At 48.4% G+C, this 15,039-nt stretch overlaps 6 protein-coding genes across 6 annotated transcripts; 4 read left to right on the plus strand and 2 right to left on the minus strand.

The window, feature by feature from the left end:
* Nucleotides 1–138: 138 nt before the first annotated feature.
* On the plus strand, nucleotides 139–1,566 carry VTN49DRAFT_5189 (uncharacterized protein; the record flags this gene model as incomplete). The annotated part of the gene is made up of 1 exon (XM_069413218.1): nucleotides 139–1,566. The coding sequence occupies one exon, from the start codon at nucleotides 139–141 to the stop codon at nucleotides 1,564–1,566; it is 1,428 nt and encodes a 475-aa protein (XP_069267108.1).
* Nucleotides 1,567–1,893: 327 nt separating this feature from the next.
* Nucleotides 1,894–3,461, minus strand: VTN49DRAFT_5190 (uncharacterized protein; the record flags this gene model as incomplete). Its single annotated transcript, XM_069413220.1, has 4 exons — nucleotides 1,894–2,248; nucleotides 2,337–2,636; nucleotides 2,692–2,964; nucleotides 3,031–3,461. The coding sequence occupies 4 exons, from the start codon at nucleotides 3,459–3,461 to the stop codon at nucleotides 1,894–1,896; spliced, it is 1,359 nt and encodes a 452-aa protein (XP_069267109.1).
* Nucleotides 3,462–4,901: 1,440 nt separating this feature from the next.
* Nucleotides 4,902–6,097, plus strand: VTN49DRAFT_5191 (uncharacterized protein; the record flags this gene model as incomplete). The annotated part of the gene is made up of 4 exons (XM_069413221.1): nucleotides 4,902–5,013; nucleotides 5,067–5,132; nucleotides 5,187–5,328; nucleotides 5,386–6,097. The coding sequence occupies 4 exons, from the start codon at nucleotides 4,902–4,904 to the stop codon at nucleotides 6,095–6,097; spliced, it is 1,032 nt and encodes a 343-aa protein (XP_069267110.1).
* A 1,148-nt stretch (nucleotides 6,098–7,245) lies between these two features.
* VTN49DRAFT_5192 (uncharacterized protein) lies at nucleotides 7,246–8,487 on the minus strand (the record flags this gene model as incomplete). Its single annotated transcript, XM_069413222.1, has 1 exon — nucleotides 7,246–8,487. One exon carries the CDS (start codon nucleotides 8,485–8,487, stop codon nucleotides 7,246–7,248), a length of 1,242 nt encoding a protein of 413 aa, XP_069267111.1.
* Nucleotides 8,488–10,826: 2,339 nt separating this feature from the next.
* On the plus strand, nucleotides 10,827–12,315 carry VTN49DRAFT_5193 (uncharacterized protein; the record flags this gene model as incomplete). The annotated part of the gene is made up of 6 exons (XM_069413223.1): nucleotides 10,827–10,994; nucleotides 11,358–11,395; nucleotides 11,450–11,586; nucleotides 11,652–11,853; nucleotides 11,958–12,125; nucleotides 12,195–12,315. 6 exons carry the CDS (start codon nucleotides 10,827–10,829, stop codon nucleotides 12,313–12,315), a joined length of 834 nt encoding a protein of 277 aa, XP_069267112.1.
* Nucleotides 12,316–13,078: 763 nt separating this feature from the next.
* On the plus strand, nucleotides 13,079–14,645 carry VTN49DRAFT_5194 (uncharacterized protein; the record flags this gene model as incomplete). Its single annotated transcript, XM_069413224.1, has 10 exons — nucleotides 13,079–13,153; nucleotides 13,213–13,244; nucleotides 13,315–13,400; nucleotides 13,462–13,623; nucleotides 13,681–13,703; nucleotides 13,767–13,804; nucleotides 13,861–14,001; nucleotides 14,056–14,305; nucleotides 14,374–14,543; nucleotides 14,612–14,645. 10 exons carry the CDS (start codon nucleotides 13,079–13,081, stop codon nucleotides 14,643–14,645), a joined length of 1,011 nt encoding a protein of 336 aa, XP_069267113.1.
* Between the last annotated feature and the right edge of the window lie 394 nt (nucleotides 14,646–15,039).

Genomic DNA, 15,039 nt, shown 5'->3' on the forward strand with positions numbered 1-15,039 from the left:
TAGATAAAGCCCTCCCCAACGCCTCCAATCATCTTCGATCATCTTCGAACGATACTATTCAACCTCACTATCAGGAAAGCGAACGTTTGCATTCGCGTTCAACATATCTCGTGTTTGCTCCGAAAAGTTGCAGTCAGAATGGGCGCCTCGTCTCCTTCTGACAGCTCTTCCGAGCGAAAGCTGGACTCTACTACGCCACTCAACGACTCGCGCCGACCCTGGCACGACGAAGAGAATCCGTTCATCGCCTTCCGTCGCTATGCAGACGAGCAGATCTCATCGATGCTCCAATCTGTGATGGGCCTGCCCTCTATGGCCAGCACTTCGTTCCTCGATCGCTGGTTCGACACGGACTTGCAGAAATACCGAGACTGGACACGGCAACGGGAGTCCGACGGGTCGACGTCGACATCAGATGATCGCAGTGCCTGTGCTTGCGAAAGAAGATGTCCTCACGGACGGGCGGGATGGTGTCCGCGAGATGACTGGCCGTGGGGATTTGGTCCTCGCCGCTTGGATGAGTTGTTCGATTCCTTCTTCGATGACCACTTCCCGTTCGGACCTCGTCGCTTCCCTTTCTTCTTCGACTGGTTTGGTATGAGTCACGACTCCGAGACGTGGGCTATTCCTTATATTCTCTTCAGCCCATACTCCCCACTCCATCTAGAGCAGAGCCGTGGTGATCGACGTCGTGGTGTTTTCTCCTCGCTCTTCTCTTCCATGCAGAACCGTGCAGAGATCAAGGACGAACCCAACTGGCGCGATGCATTCGAGGATCTACTGCGCATCGAGAATGGGCAACCGATGCTAGAAAGGAGCAAAGACCATGATAGTCGGAATGAATCTGGTCGAGACTGGTTGCGAGGTCTCGTCCAGCGCGAAAGCTTGGGCAAGGGATGGAAGTTGATCACGGACAATAACTCTGATGGCAACTCCCCTTGGCATTTTGCAATCGAAAAGTCAGGGGCCCGCGAGAACGGTGAGCGGTCGAAGGAGCAATCAAAGGATAATACTCGGGAGAATGCCGAACGGCACGAGCCACAGACAGAACTGGACCTCTATGACCGCTTCCTTCAGGATATCTTCGAAGCTCATGAACGCGACTACTCTCGCATGTTTGAGGATAGCCCTCTGATGCGGATGCTCGCTGAGGAACGCAAACGACACCTCGAGCGGTGGAAGGAGGCAACCGAGAAATGGAAGCAGATGGAAACAGGACGCAGCGAGGACTGGCTGGAGTACAGCTCGGAGAGCAATCAGCGCCTCTTGAAAGCCGAGGAGAGTAATAACAATAACGCATCGACCCCCTCCGAGCCTTCTGTCATTTCGACCATGACGCGAACTGAACGGCGAACGCTACCGGACGGCTCAATCAGGACGAAAACAATCAAGACGAAGCGCTTCTCTGATGGCAGAGAGGAAAGCGACGAGTCGGAGGAAGTGCATCATCCACAGCCATTGCTACCACCCACCCAGAACGAATCCAACACACAGAGTTCGCCTCCAGAGGCTCAGAATGAGCCTAACGGCAAGTCCTCCAAGGGAGGCTGGTTCTGGAGTCGCTGAACCTGACATTCCTTCCTCTATCAGATTCCATTCGTCATATTTGCATTCTCACGGTTGTTTTTTTTTTTTTTCTTTGCTCGTCTAATGTCTCAACCTCTCCACTTTCAGACATTGATGTATGTAGGTAGTTCATGACATTTTCGCATTCTACAACACTCTATGTACCATCATCACTATCGGCCTTGGATTTCAAAGCTTAATCACAAAAAAGACATCTTTCACCATCATTTATTGAATCCTGTCTATAACACCCAACTACTTAGGTAGGCTTCATCATAAGGGGAATCTCGTCCGACGTATATTCATTCATTGAGATATATATTCTATTCATTGCCCCTCGGTCTGCTGCTGCTGCTGCTGCTTCGCAGCACGAGACTCTCCCCACTTCAGAGGGCGAACTCTCATAAACTCGTTTACAATCTCATCAGTGATCTTGGCGCGGCGTTCCTGATACGCCGTGACGAACTGTGTCAGGGTCTCGATGCAGATCTTCTTCAGCTCGCCCGTCATCAGTTCGCCCTTGATGTACTGCTGACGGATTTGTTCGACTTTCTCATCATCGTCGTCGAAGAAGCTTAGGTATTGGAAGGCGACGTCGACGTCGGGGTTGCCGCCGTATTTCTTCTGCTCTTCTAGAGTGTCGCGGCCGCCGGAGAAGGCGTATTTGTTGATCTTCTTCTTACTATTGTTCGAAGTGAAAGCCAAAGTTAGTTGTTTGTCCGGTTGCGTTCTGGTTAAGGAGAAAAAAAGAAGGAAAAGGAGACTCGTACATTTGATTTGGTGTGTCAGTCATGAAGATCGCACTCGTATCAACCGAGGCGCTCATTTTGGAACCTGGACCTTGCAGGGCTGGGAAGAATTTGGAATGCAGCAATGCCGGCTTGGCGTAGCCCAGCTTGGGAGCCACGTCACGGCAGACTCGGAAGTACGGGTCTTGATCGATGGCGCATGGAATCAAGCTTGGAATTTTGGCATTCTTCTTCTGATCAGGGCCGAAGATATGAGGGAAGGTTGTCGCAAACGCAGTAGAGGACTGAACAGACACAAAGTGCAGCTTGCCAACGTTGTCACTGTAACCTTTGCTCAGTCAACCGTAGGGAGAGATCCAATGTACGGCCAACGTACCTCTCGTTGAAGCCAAACACTGCTTTGCTGGTGTTGTAAGTGATGTGACGCGAGATCTTGACTACATTCTCATAGAACGCCCCTCCCATGAAGTCGAAGTCGCTGAACAGGAACGTCTTGTTCACGTCAAACCCGACAGCCAGGATGTCCTTTGCATTATTACGAGTGAACGTCTTCATCTCCTCGATTGTGTGATTCTTTTTGCCGAAGATGATCTTCTCGTCATCAGTCATCATGATCACCAATGGGACATCGAAAACGTCCTGCAGCCATCTTGTCATTGGTCAGCCATATTCATATTCAATAGGCACTGACAAGAGGTATACTGCAGGATCGCACTTGGTGAAGGTAAAAGGGATCATGTGGCCCAAATGCATGCTGTCGCTGCTCGGCCCGCGCCCTGTATAGAGGAAGAAAGGTTCCCCTTTCTCATATTTTGTCAAAATCCAATCCAGATCCCGGTGACTGAATACGAGACCGCGCCTCAGGAACGGATGCGGGCGATGCCCGGTTACCCGCTCAAAGCGTTCGAGGAGTTCTTTCGTAATCACTTGGGTTCCGAAGGTATCAATTAGGCGATCGTAATCAATTGCCTTGACCTTGCCGTCGACCACGGCCCCGCTCACATTCCAAGGGTTGACTTCCTGTGCCATCTCAACTCGGGATGCCGCGGCGGTGTCGCCGGGCGCTTGCGAGGTCGCCTTCTCATCAGTGCTCAGAGCCTGAACGCCCTCGGCGAGTTTCGCCTGGGTCACTTCATCAGTGGCCATATTGAGGGAGCAATATGGCGCAAAACGGTTTGCGAAAAGGGAAAAAATTGCTTGTTGCAACGAACGGCCCGTGACTCAGCGGGGAAGGCCTTTGAGTGGGTGGGGGAGTTGACACCTGGGGCAGAAACCCTTATCTCCAGCCCTATGTTCACGTGATTCACTTGACCCGAGAGTCATGATCATTTTGGTAACAATTTTCCCTTCCTTTTTGCCTGAATGATGAAAATGTGAGAGTCGCAGAAACGAAATAATGACTGCATGATGGCGCATCTGACATATCGTGAGTATCTGATAGATTGGACTCGGCATTGGGGAATCGGAAGTTTTCTCGATCGAGAATGCAAGTGATCTTCATGGTAAGGGTTTTAGTTCCTGACTAAGTCCTCATCGAGACATCACCTCAAAGTTAGTGCCAACTCGCTAATACATTAGGCCTACTACAGTAGTAGTAGTTCGTAGTACTCGTACTCGGCGTAATTAACCTCACGCAGGAACGACGGTAACAAGAGCCTATCAAATGTATTCGGCAGTTGGCACATGAATTATGCACAAAACGATTGCAGATGACCATGCTGGGTCATCTTAGCGTAGGAACCCATGCCCTAGAACAAATTGCATGTGAGCCACACAGATAAGCTTTCATAAAGTTGCACAAGAAATGCTCCGATCTCAACTATCCGCTCGGGAGACCATGTGGAGTTGCATCTTATGATAGATCTCTCCACGAGGTTGCACTACATGAGAACCAATCACCAAGTTCCGGTAATCTCAAATTGTTTGCAAGGTCGATAATCGGTTACATAGGATACCATAGCCAGGGGTATTATGGCAGCTTGTACAAGGTCAGCAGTGTCTGATCACGGCCCATGCTGTTACCTTGATGCGATAAAACGTTGGATAGTACTGTTATCTGACCCGCCGATCATCGAGAACTATCCTACTCCGCATCTCCGGCTGACCGACATGGAAGTCGAATTTTGCTCTTGTTTACCAAATGGGTTAGAAGTTGTTTGCTTGTACTGGCTAGCATAGTTGATATCTCCGGGCAACGTGGTAGATGCGAGTGCGGAATGTGAACTTTCGGTAGGAGTGATGTGCTGATGAGAGTATCCACCCAACATCCTCGTCCGGCTCGATTATGATCATCATCTAAGGTTTGCGAGTATTGGCTTCGGCGAGCAGAACGATTCGTCATTTCCGCAGACGATCTTGATTGTCACGGTCCGATCATTCAAGGATGGTAGCAAGCTCCATAATAGCATGTGCGAAAGTCAGGAGCTGGAGAATAACATATAAGAAGGCCATCAGTCCCCTTCAGAGTCCCAACCTGATCAATTGTATTGACTAGACAGCTGGTCTTGTCTTCTTCATTCCTTTAACGAGCTGTACTGTCTTATTCACTCCTTCAGAAGTTGCCAGTAACCCTCTGGTATAACCAAAATGCCTTCCTTCAAAAGCGTTGTCTCTTCTCTGCCGGTTATCCTCACGGCTCTTCCGAGTGTGCAGGCAGGTCTGGACCTGTCCTCGACATCAAATGTTGTTGTGTATTGGGGTAAGTGTACTCAGACTACTGAGCATGTACAGAAGTTTACCGACAGGATGCAGGCCAGAACTCCGCCGCGGCGTCTGGCGGTGGCCCAAGTCAGCAGCCACTTGCCACCTATTGTGAAGGTGCACAATCCCTCTGCTACCAATATCCTCACAATGACTGACGTACTTTCAAAGATCCGAACATTGATACTCTTGTCATGGCATTTATGACCCGGATTAACGGGGCTGGGGGCGTTCCGGAGATCAACCTTGCCAACATTGGTGATTCTTGCGGCACATTTGACGGTACAAACCTGAAGGACTGCCCTCAGGTCGGGTATGTTTTAGCTGGGTTTCGTAACTACCAAGCATAACAACTAATTGCGTGCAACAGCGAGGATATCAAGAAGTGCCAGAGCTTGGGTAAAACCATCCTCCTCTCTATCGGCGGTGCCACCTATACCGAAGGTGGCTTCCAGAGTGCCGAGGCCGCCGAAGCTGGTGCCAGAATGGTTTGGGAAACTTTTGGACCCGTGACGAACGGAGATGCCCTCCGTCCGTTCGGTGACGCCGTTGTTGATGGTTTCGACCTCGACTTTGAGGCCACTGTTTCCAACATGGTTCCGTTTGCGAACACCCTTCGCTCGCTCATGGACAGCGATTCCAGCAAGCAGTACTTCTTGACTGCGGCTCCTCAATGCCCTTTCCCTGACGCGGCGAACAAGGAAATGCTCGATGGTGCTGTTTCCTTTGACGCTATTTGGGTGCAGTTCTACAACAACTACTGCGGCGTCAACTCCTACCCGGACAACTTCAACTTCAATACCTGGGACGATTGGGCACAGAACACTTCGAAGAACAAGAACGTCAAAGTTCTCGTCGGCGTGCCGGCTAACACCGGGGCTGCTGGATCTGGATACTTGCCTGTGGATCAATTGGCTCCAGTCATTGAGCATGCCAGGACGTTCCCTAGCTTCGGAGGTGTCATGATGTGGGATGCAAGCCAGGCTTACGCCAATGATGGATTCCTTTCTGGCATCAAGTCTATTCTGGGCAGTGTTATTTCGCGTGTTAAGCGCATGTTCTTCCGCCGCGACTTCTGGTGAGATCGCCGGAAGATGACTTTTTGGAACTGGGTTCCATGTTATGAAGTCTCTGGCAGACTCATGTCACCTTTTTACCTTCCATTCATGGCAATACGGCAGCATGTTGCGACGAAGTCACGAAGTATGACTGCCATCAACCTTGATCGCATCATGACATTTTCTTCATGTATATACATATCTTCTTTCTGCTTCTTCTTTTGTGTTTACCTTTGTTACTTTGAAAATATGAGCGACCCATTTGCGAAACAAGTCAGAGCTCATCGTGATTTAAGAAGTACAAACTGTAGAGTGATGCTAATCTCTCTAGTATTGAAGTGGAACGAGTTTTCATATCTAAAGTTGACAGACGTGTAAGAATTATCCACGAAACACTTATTACTTCCAGTGACACGCTTATAAAGCTAGACCGTTCAAGGTTTGAATGAGTCCATAAAAAAGCAGGGATACACCTATTCAGCCGCTATGCGGTGACAAGAACTGATAATACTAGCATTAGTGTTTTAGCAAGCTCCTACCAGGTAGAGAATTGCACAGTTCATCTGGTTGTGATAGGAGATTCTTGGGATGTTCTTCTGCTCATGGCACCCTTACTCCGCTTCACATTCACAGAGGCAAGAACTATGAAATCCGTCCAGAAAGGGCTCATCAAGGGTGCTCATGTTCGGCCTCGGATATGAGTCACGTGACTAAAATGCCCTATGGCTTTTGCCGAATATGGTGTTAAAGAGCAGTTACGTCTGAAGTCATTTATTTGAGTTGCTAAGTGATATCGACACAAATTGGTTCAGCAGATGTCGGACAGAACTGGGCTTCTCCTCCTTGACAGAGAAACGAACACAAGACCCTGCTAACTGAACTCGACCCGCGTCTGGAGGCAAACAGACTCAAATCGGACAAAGCAGTCATATCGAATAATTGACAAAGATGGACAACTGGATAATCCGCGTCTTTCTCGTCATGATTTTTTCACATTGTTGAGTTCGAGATGCTTTTCAAAAATTACTCGTAGTGCAAATACATATGTGGCTCATCATTAAGATCATTGTTCATAACAGAATTCCAATCCCTTAGCTCAAATCTGTTAACTGTTGGAAGTAAAACAAAAACTCTGATTTCATCAAAGCTAAGTACTGTGGCTCATGGAAAACTTAAACCTGACTTTTGTGTCGTCGCTCACGGACCTTCACCATGTACTTCCCTGCACTAAGCCGCAATGCCACGCGAACCATCGTTGTTTCATCCTGCCCTGGCACACATTCCAGCGTAAACTTCCTCAAGAGCGTGACAATGGTGAGATGGATCTCTTGCATGGCGAAGTGCTTGCCAATGCATACACGACTGCCGGCCGAGAATGGATAGTAGGGTAGCTCTCCGCGCCTCTGGCCCATAGTCGGATCCAACCACCGCTCTGGTATAAATTTATCTGGCTGCGGCCAAATGGTTGGATCGAGGTGTAAGGTAACTGTCGTGGGAAAGACAGTAGTACCTTTTGGAATGTGATGTCCAAGAAGTGTCACATCTTCCGGGGCCTCGCGTGGGCTGCCGCTTGCCATGGCCGCGTACAGTCGCATTGTCTCGTCAATACAGGCCTGTAGGTATGGTAATTGAAGTGTTTTCTCTGCGGTTGTTTCCTCGGCCGGGTCTGGATAAAGCCCATCAATTTCCTCGTGCAGCAATGCCAGCTTGTCCGGATGCGTAGCAAGAAGCATTAGCAAGAAAATCTCCGTGTGCCCAGTGGTTTCACTCCCAGCAATCAAGAGTGTGACCAGTTCGTCGTAAAGATCCGACATCTGAAAGGTCGAATTGGGTTTGTCATCAACAGCCTCCAGTAGTTTTTGTAGCCAATCATGATGGTGTCCGGTTTTCATTGTCTGCCGCCGTCGCTTCGCAATAGCCTTCATGTAATTGTCAACATAAAAGTCGCGGTTGTGAAAACCGGGTAGGTACTTTAACCAGGGCAGAAATTGAAGAATTCCTGCAATCAACACACTCTGTTCGATTTTTTGTGGTAGGGGATGGCTTCCTTTCTCAACCATGTGAAAGGATTCTCCAAACGCCGTCATACCAATAATGTCGACAGCGAGGGCTCGTATGAGACGATAGACGTCTACAGTCGCCTCCCCCCCATGTTGCATGCAGGCGTTGTGTAACTGATCCATTGCCACGCGAATGCAGTCGCGCATAATCGGCTGCAGTCCCCGTATATATCGAATGCCAAACATGGATGACATAATTCGCTTTCGTGTCGCATACTCCTTCTTCTCTGTAATTGCGATCAATGTCGGGCGCTTTGGATTGAGGCTAGAATTGGAGAATATTGCTCTAGATTTCGGCCAGTCTTCTATGGCGAGGATACGTCGAACAGCTTGCGGGTCGGAAACGGCAATCATGTTGGGCGCGAGGACCACAATTGGACCGTATTGCTTGTGCAACTCTTGTACTTTCTTGTGGCTGCGGCCTTTGGCGATAACAAGAATGAATGGCCATTGAGACAACTTATGTACCCACGAACCAGGTATGCGGTTTAGTGGAGAAAAAACAATGCAAAGAGTCTCCAAATATACATTAGAAGCACGTTCGCGCTTGGTCTAATACTTAGTTGATCTCACCTGCCAGAATCGAAGGAGAAAGAACCAGAGAACTCCTGCCACAGTCACGTAATGAAGTAGTGCTACCGTCGACGGGTATTGAAAATTGATGACCGCCATTGTGATTGAGAAAACAGCAGGTTACCCTCAGGGTACTACAGTCGGAGAGCAACGCAAGCTATGGAGAGGACTATATAATATCAGTACTTGGAGGCTCCTTTTCTGTTCCGTTCAAGTTTGATTCAACAAAGAGAATCCAAAATAATAAAACGTAAAGTTTTCACGCTGTACGGTACTCATATACCAACCACATTCTGTCTTGAATAACCGCCATTCATGGCGTCCCTTACCGAATGATAGAGCATACCATGACTTGATCTGAATGCTCGTAGGTTCGTCATCTGCTTTAGACAGCAATAATCCATCGAAAACACACCAACATGACACCACTCTTAACACATTGATATTCTTGCTATAGTTCAATTTCCTCACAAGCCTAAATCTCTCAAAACAACCAAATCATTTTAACCAACACAGCTACTGATGTTGGTATGGCCGCGTCAACTTTTGAGATGCAACTTCCAAGGGGAACATGGTAATTTGCTCTTGTTTCCTGTGCCTTTTTTTTTTTTTAGTACTCGTCCATTATCTTGACAGCATTACGGACAATTCGAGCGAACCTTAATTTTAAAATCCTTTATGCATGGACGGGAAGCTCATACTTCTCCCTTTGACGACTAGCGACCACATTATGGTCGAGCATCCAACATCGGAGTGACGACCGGTTCTAGATAAAAACCCGTCCAATGCGCCTATTGCGCCCTCATATACATCAAAACAGCGGCTAAAGCAAGGCAAAAAAATGAAATAGAATGGCAATTCTTTTATTTTTGCCATAAACCCCGACAAAACTGAGCTCGGTGAAGTCGGCTAACTTCAATTGAAATGAGTGTCCAGGGTCCGGCGCAAGGCAACTGGAGTCTGTAATGGATAATTCGTGCCCACACAACGACAGCAGCATTATCAATGGAGTTAAAATATCCTCAATGCCAAAATTAGTTCATTTTGGGTGGCATAGTGCCTAACCTGCCGCAGTGCCTTCGAAAAGCATGTGTCATTGCGCTGGGTCCTCTCTATCATCTACCGTTCTCTGGGGCCGTGCTGGGTCTAACTTCGTTCTTGCGCTTGTGTTATCAAGGGAAGGGAAATCTCGTCGATTGTATAAACGCCGTGAATATTGACGCAGGAAAGAAGACGATTCCCACGGTCGGGGGAGGAGAGGAACCTCTCGAGATGCTTGAGTACCTCTCGCTCTTCATCTACAGGTTATTAGATGCTATTACATCATAGATGATGTGGACGTGAACAAAGAACAGAGATGGGAGAGTGCCGTGGAATGGTAGGTACTGGACAAAGAACGGGCACGGCAAGGGAATCCATGAAGGGAACGCCGCAAGGGATGCAACGATACGATACGGTATTGTATCAGTATCGTTCTGTCTAGACCTGTATCTTAGGGTTGCGAGATCAGGGATCACCAGCCAATAAAACCCTCTTCTATTTCACAGCTTTAGCTTTCTGCGAGATTGGGATGATTGGAATCTCGGGAACTAAAAAATGACTTGCCCTTATTTGGCTATCTTTCCGGTAATACGTGTACACCGTGCTCTTTCCAGCGCATCACGTGATTATACTTGCCCTAGCAACTAATAAGTTGTGCGAAGCGAAAACGCGCATACATTGAAACGAGATACAGACGACATGGCTATCTCTTTTGACCCTGAGAAAATTGACGCTCTCAGAGCTTTTTTACTCTTTTACTAAGTTCGTTGTAATGAACTCGAAGTTGGTAGGACTTTGGAACTCGCAGTTTTCCAACGCAATCACGCGGGTACGGAGTAGATGGATTTGTTCAGATCTGCTAAACCAGAAACGTACGATACCAGAGGTTTCTGAGATATGTAAATCCACATCATATGTTTTATATACTATACAGCACCGCTCTTGGTCAATTTTTGGGACGCTGGCTGTAGACGACATAGCTGCGGGTGTTATTCATGAGTTAGTTATGTTTCAAATAGTCAAAACTAGAACGAGCAGTATTCTAAAAACTACTGGGATACTCACAAGTTGAACATCCTATGAACGCCGCGCTTTTTACCGTCGGCGCGTGCCTGAATGGCAAGAAGAATGACTTCCTCCTTGGCCCACTGTTTGTTCCGTGTCAGGGTGGCCACCGCGGACCCCTCAAAGCCATTCGCTTCTGCTTGAACCGGGAACCAGGTGCCAACGTTCTTCCGTACGAAGAGGTCAGTAATGTATTACTATATTACGTTTGGAGGCAATGGGCAACTGACAAGATGGGGATCCTTCGGCCAGACGCCGTAGGGAATGATAAACCTCTCCACGTGAATATTTACGAAGTCAGTGTCCTTGAACCACTACTCTAGCTTGGGTCCCGGACGCGTCTCGTAACCAGCCTTCTCGAACGCACTATAGAGCTTGTCGTAGTACCGACAAAGCCCTGTGACGTTAATGTTGCCGTCTTCCGAGATGGGGTAGTTGTCTCAGTCCTGGAATCCGACCCATCCCCCAGGCTTGGCTGATCTGTTTTCCTGTTAGAGGGCCACTGCAGACGAATAGTATCCTGAGACTGGATCTGTTTCTCACAGGTAATTGGTTCTGACCTGAGTCCGATCCTGCCGACTCTGTTAGTTTGACCCAAGAGTAGCAGTAAAATTGCCCGACTGACGGACTTGGACAGGGTTCCTCCGAATGTAAAGTTTCCGGTCGACGAAATTAAGTCGGATTGGGCTGATGAGAGAGACCATTATGACTTTATCCATGCAAGATTCTTGGCCGTCTCTATAAGAGACTTTGGAAAGATCATTAATGGTATCGGTATGTCATCGGAACCTTTTTCCTCTTTTTTTTTCTTGACCCTTCTAACAAAAGAAAAAGATCAGTCAAGCCCAGTGGCTGGGTCGAATTCCAGGACTGGGACAACTACCCCATCTCGGAAGACGGTAGCATTAACAGCACAGGAATCAAACGGTATTACGACGAACTTTACAGCGCGTTCGAGAAGGCTGGTTACGAGACGCGTCCGGGACCCAAGCTAGAGCAGTGGTTCAAGGACACTGACTTCGTAAATATTCACGTGGAGAGGTTTATCATTCCCTATGGCGTCTGGCCGAAGGATCCCCATCTTGCCAATTGCCCCTTTGTCTCCAGAAATAATCTAGCAATACACTACTGACTTCTTTTTACAGAAGAAAATTGGCACTTGGTAGCAGATCCAGGCGGAAGCGAGTGGCTTTGAGGGCTCCGCTGGCCGCTCTGACGCGATACAAGCAGTGGACACAGGAAGAAGTCCTCTTTCTTACCAGTCAGGCACGCGTCGACGGCCGAAAGCGTGACGTTCACCCGATGTTCAACTTGTGAGCATCCTACATATGTTATACCAACGCTCCTTTTTGGCATAAACTAACCACAAACACAATCTGCAGCTATGTCGTCTACGGTCAGCGCCTCGAGAACTGGCAGTGGGAAATCTGGGATGAACAGCCTGACTACTCCACGCGCCGTGAGACCCCAGTGCCAGAGGAAATGAGCTATATGCCCAGATAGATACACGTATGAGACTCTAGCAACCACTCTGGACGGGTCTCTCAAGGAATGCAACGACCTGTGTGTGGACTATCACAAAAGCTAACCCAGACGCGGTGATGACTAAGCACGATAGTGCGCAAATTTACAGCCCATCTTGAGAGTTTTGAGCAACCTCGGAAGATCTCATAACAGTACTGAGAGTATATTGTAGCGTCATCATGATCTTCTACACAAACTTTTGCTTTGCGGCTGATTCGCAGCCAGACCTGGCCAGCCACTAGGTATATGCTCTGCAGTCTGCCGTGCAAAATAGGCTCTTGGTGGGGCAGGCGGGGAAGCATTGAGGGATCGCTTTGGAAGTGGTGGTTGGTGAATGGAATGACCTTAATTAAGCACCAGGTTCCCAGCGAAGTGCCCATGCAGACCAATCCGAGCAAGCTTGTGCACCGCTAGCTGGGTTCAGTATCTCCTGATTCCGGCTTGCTTGAACTATACTCAGAGAAATCCTCGCTCACCCATGCCATCATGTGCCTCAAAAAGCGACAACGCAGTCGGAGAGAGTGCTACTCGTAAGATCCACATACAAATAGAGTTGGGTACCAGCGCTGGCCACAGAACGATCATTGAAGTGTCAAAGAGGCCTCGTTAGCTGCTGTGTCCCGCTCCTGGGCACTGTTCGAATCTGTGCTGTAAATCATACTCGCACTTTTTGGAGGGGGCTTGAAACGTCTGATCAGTTAATCATCGATATCTCTGGGATTCGGCGGAGTATTACTCCACCATGACGGAACCGTCTGCTCAGGAACAGACAACCCCCGCCGACCATGATCCGGCCCATGTTGAAGTGGACAACTCGGTAGGATACTGAATATCTCTATTGCGCTACATTAGTGTTGCTTACTTGAAGTCACATAGTTTGAGAACGATTCGTCTTATGGTGATGAGCTGTATGTAGTGTGGGCTATGGCGCTCCGAATCCTAATAGGATGCTCACACACTTTCCTCATATATATATAGATCGCGGTATACCGCCTCGCTGACCTCCTCAGTGCTCGATTATCGCCATGAGAATGGTCGACGCTACCATAGATTCCGCGACGGATGTAGGAGCTAACCTCTTCTTTCCAAGACATCCCAGACCTGTAACTAATTTTCTTTTGCTAGCGTACCTGCTCCCAAATGACGAAACAGAAAACGACCGCCTAGACATGATGCACGAAATGTTTTTAGTACTCTTGCACAGGAAGCTGTACCTGGCCCCGATCAAGCATCCACAACGGGTGATGGATCTGGGGACTGGGACAGGAATCTGGGCGATCGATTTTGGTGCGTTTGCTTGTTGGATCTGACCAATGAAGGATACGAATGCTAAAATCATGATAGCGGACGAACATCCCGACGCTGAGGTAATACTATTGGCAGAGATCAACAGATGGACAGAATGCTGAGATTTGATGGGTTTGTTTCAGGTAATTGGTTGTGACTTGAGCCCGATCCAGCCGACTCTGTCAGTCTGACCTAAGTATTCCCCAGCAAACTGGTTCGACTGACCGGCTTGGACAGAGTTCCTCCGAATGTGAAGTTTGTAGTGGACGACATTGAGTCGGATTGGGTAGATGAGAAAGACCAGTATGAGTTGATCCATGCGCGATACTTGGTCATCTCGATCAGGGACTTCGGAAAGTTGATAAAGCGATGCTATCAGTATGTCATCAGAACTTTTCCTCCTTTCTATCCTGGCTCTCTAACAGAATTCAGATCAGTAAAGCCCGGTGGCTGGGTCGAATTCCAGGACTGGGACGGCTATCCGTTGTCGGAAGACGGCAGTATTGAAGACACTGGGTTCAAAAGGTACTACAACAAAGTCTTTAGCGCGTTCGAGAAGGCCGGCTACGAGACCCGTCCGGGCCCCAAGTTGGAGCAATGGTTCAAGGACGCTGGCTTTGTAAATGTTCATGTGGAGAGACTTATCATTCCCTACGGTGTCTGGCCGAAGGATCCCCATCTTGTCGGTCTCTCCTCCCTCAGCCTCTAATCAATAATCATATAATGTCTGGCGCTGACGTCTTTATACAGAAGAAAGTCGGCGCCTGGGCGCAGGCCCAGGCCGAAACGGGCGGCTTTGAGGGCTCCGCACTGGCCGCTCTGACGCGATACGAGCAGTGGACGCAGGAAGAGGTCATTCTTCTTGCCAGTGAGGCACGCGCTGATGGCCGAAAGCGCAGTGTTCACGTATTTTTCCACTTGTGAGTATTCCCCTAGCTTCTACCAGCACTTCTCGTAACGTAAAACTAATCACAAATATAATCTGCAGCTATGTAGTCTACGGCCAGCGACCCGAGAATTGACCATGGTGAATCTGGGATGGGGAGCATTCCATAGTATCATAATTGAACGTGGAGCGCGGTATGCACATATCGCCATGAAATACATTGAAAAGGCGGCCTGGTTCTCATAGAGCAACCCTATACACGAACACTACAAATTGAACTCCTTAAGTGCGGCAGACAATTAAGCATGTCCTCGATAAATTAATCGTATAGGGAGCTTTGCATATAGGTCATGAAAGGGTTGTTGAAGCGACTAACTGCACCGTACCCGATCCTTAACATCTTTAGCGAATTCAGTGGCCTGAATATTCTAGAGAGTCGCCCGGCTGATTAGTTCCGCTCTCGATTCAAGCAATTTGGGCTTGACTATTAGTTAGTAATTGTAACCAACTTTACTGGCTCTGAAACTACC

The sequence above is a fragment of the Thermomyces lanuginosus genome (assembly GCF_041956635.1).
Source record: "Thermomyces lanuginosus strain ATCC 200065 unplaced genomic scaffold VTN49scaffold_32, whole genome shotgun sequence".
Taxonomy (NCBI): domain Eukaryota; kingdom Fungi; phylum Ascomycota; class Eurotiomycetes; order Eurotiales; family Trichocomaceae; genus Thermomyces; species Thermomyces lanuginosus.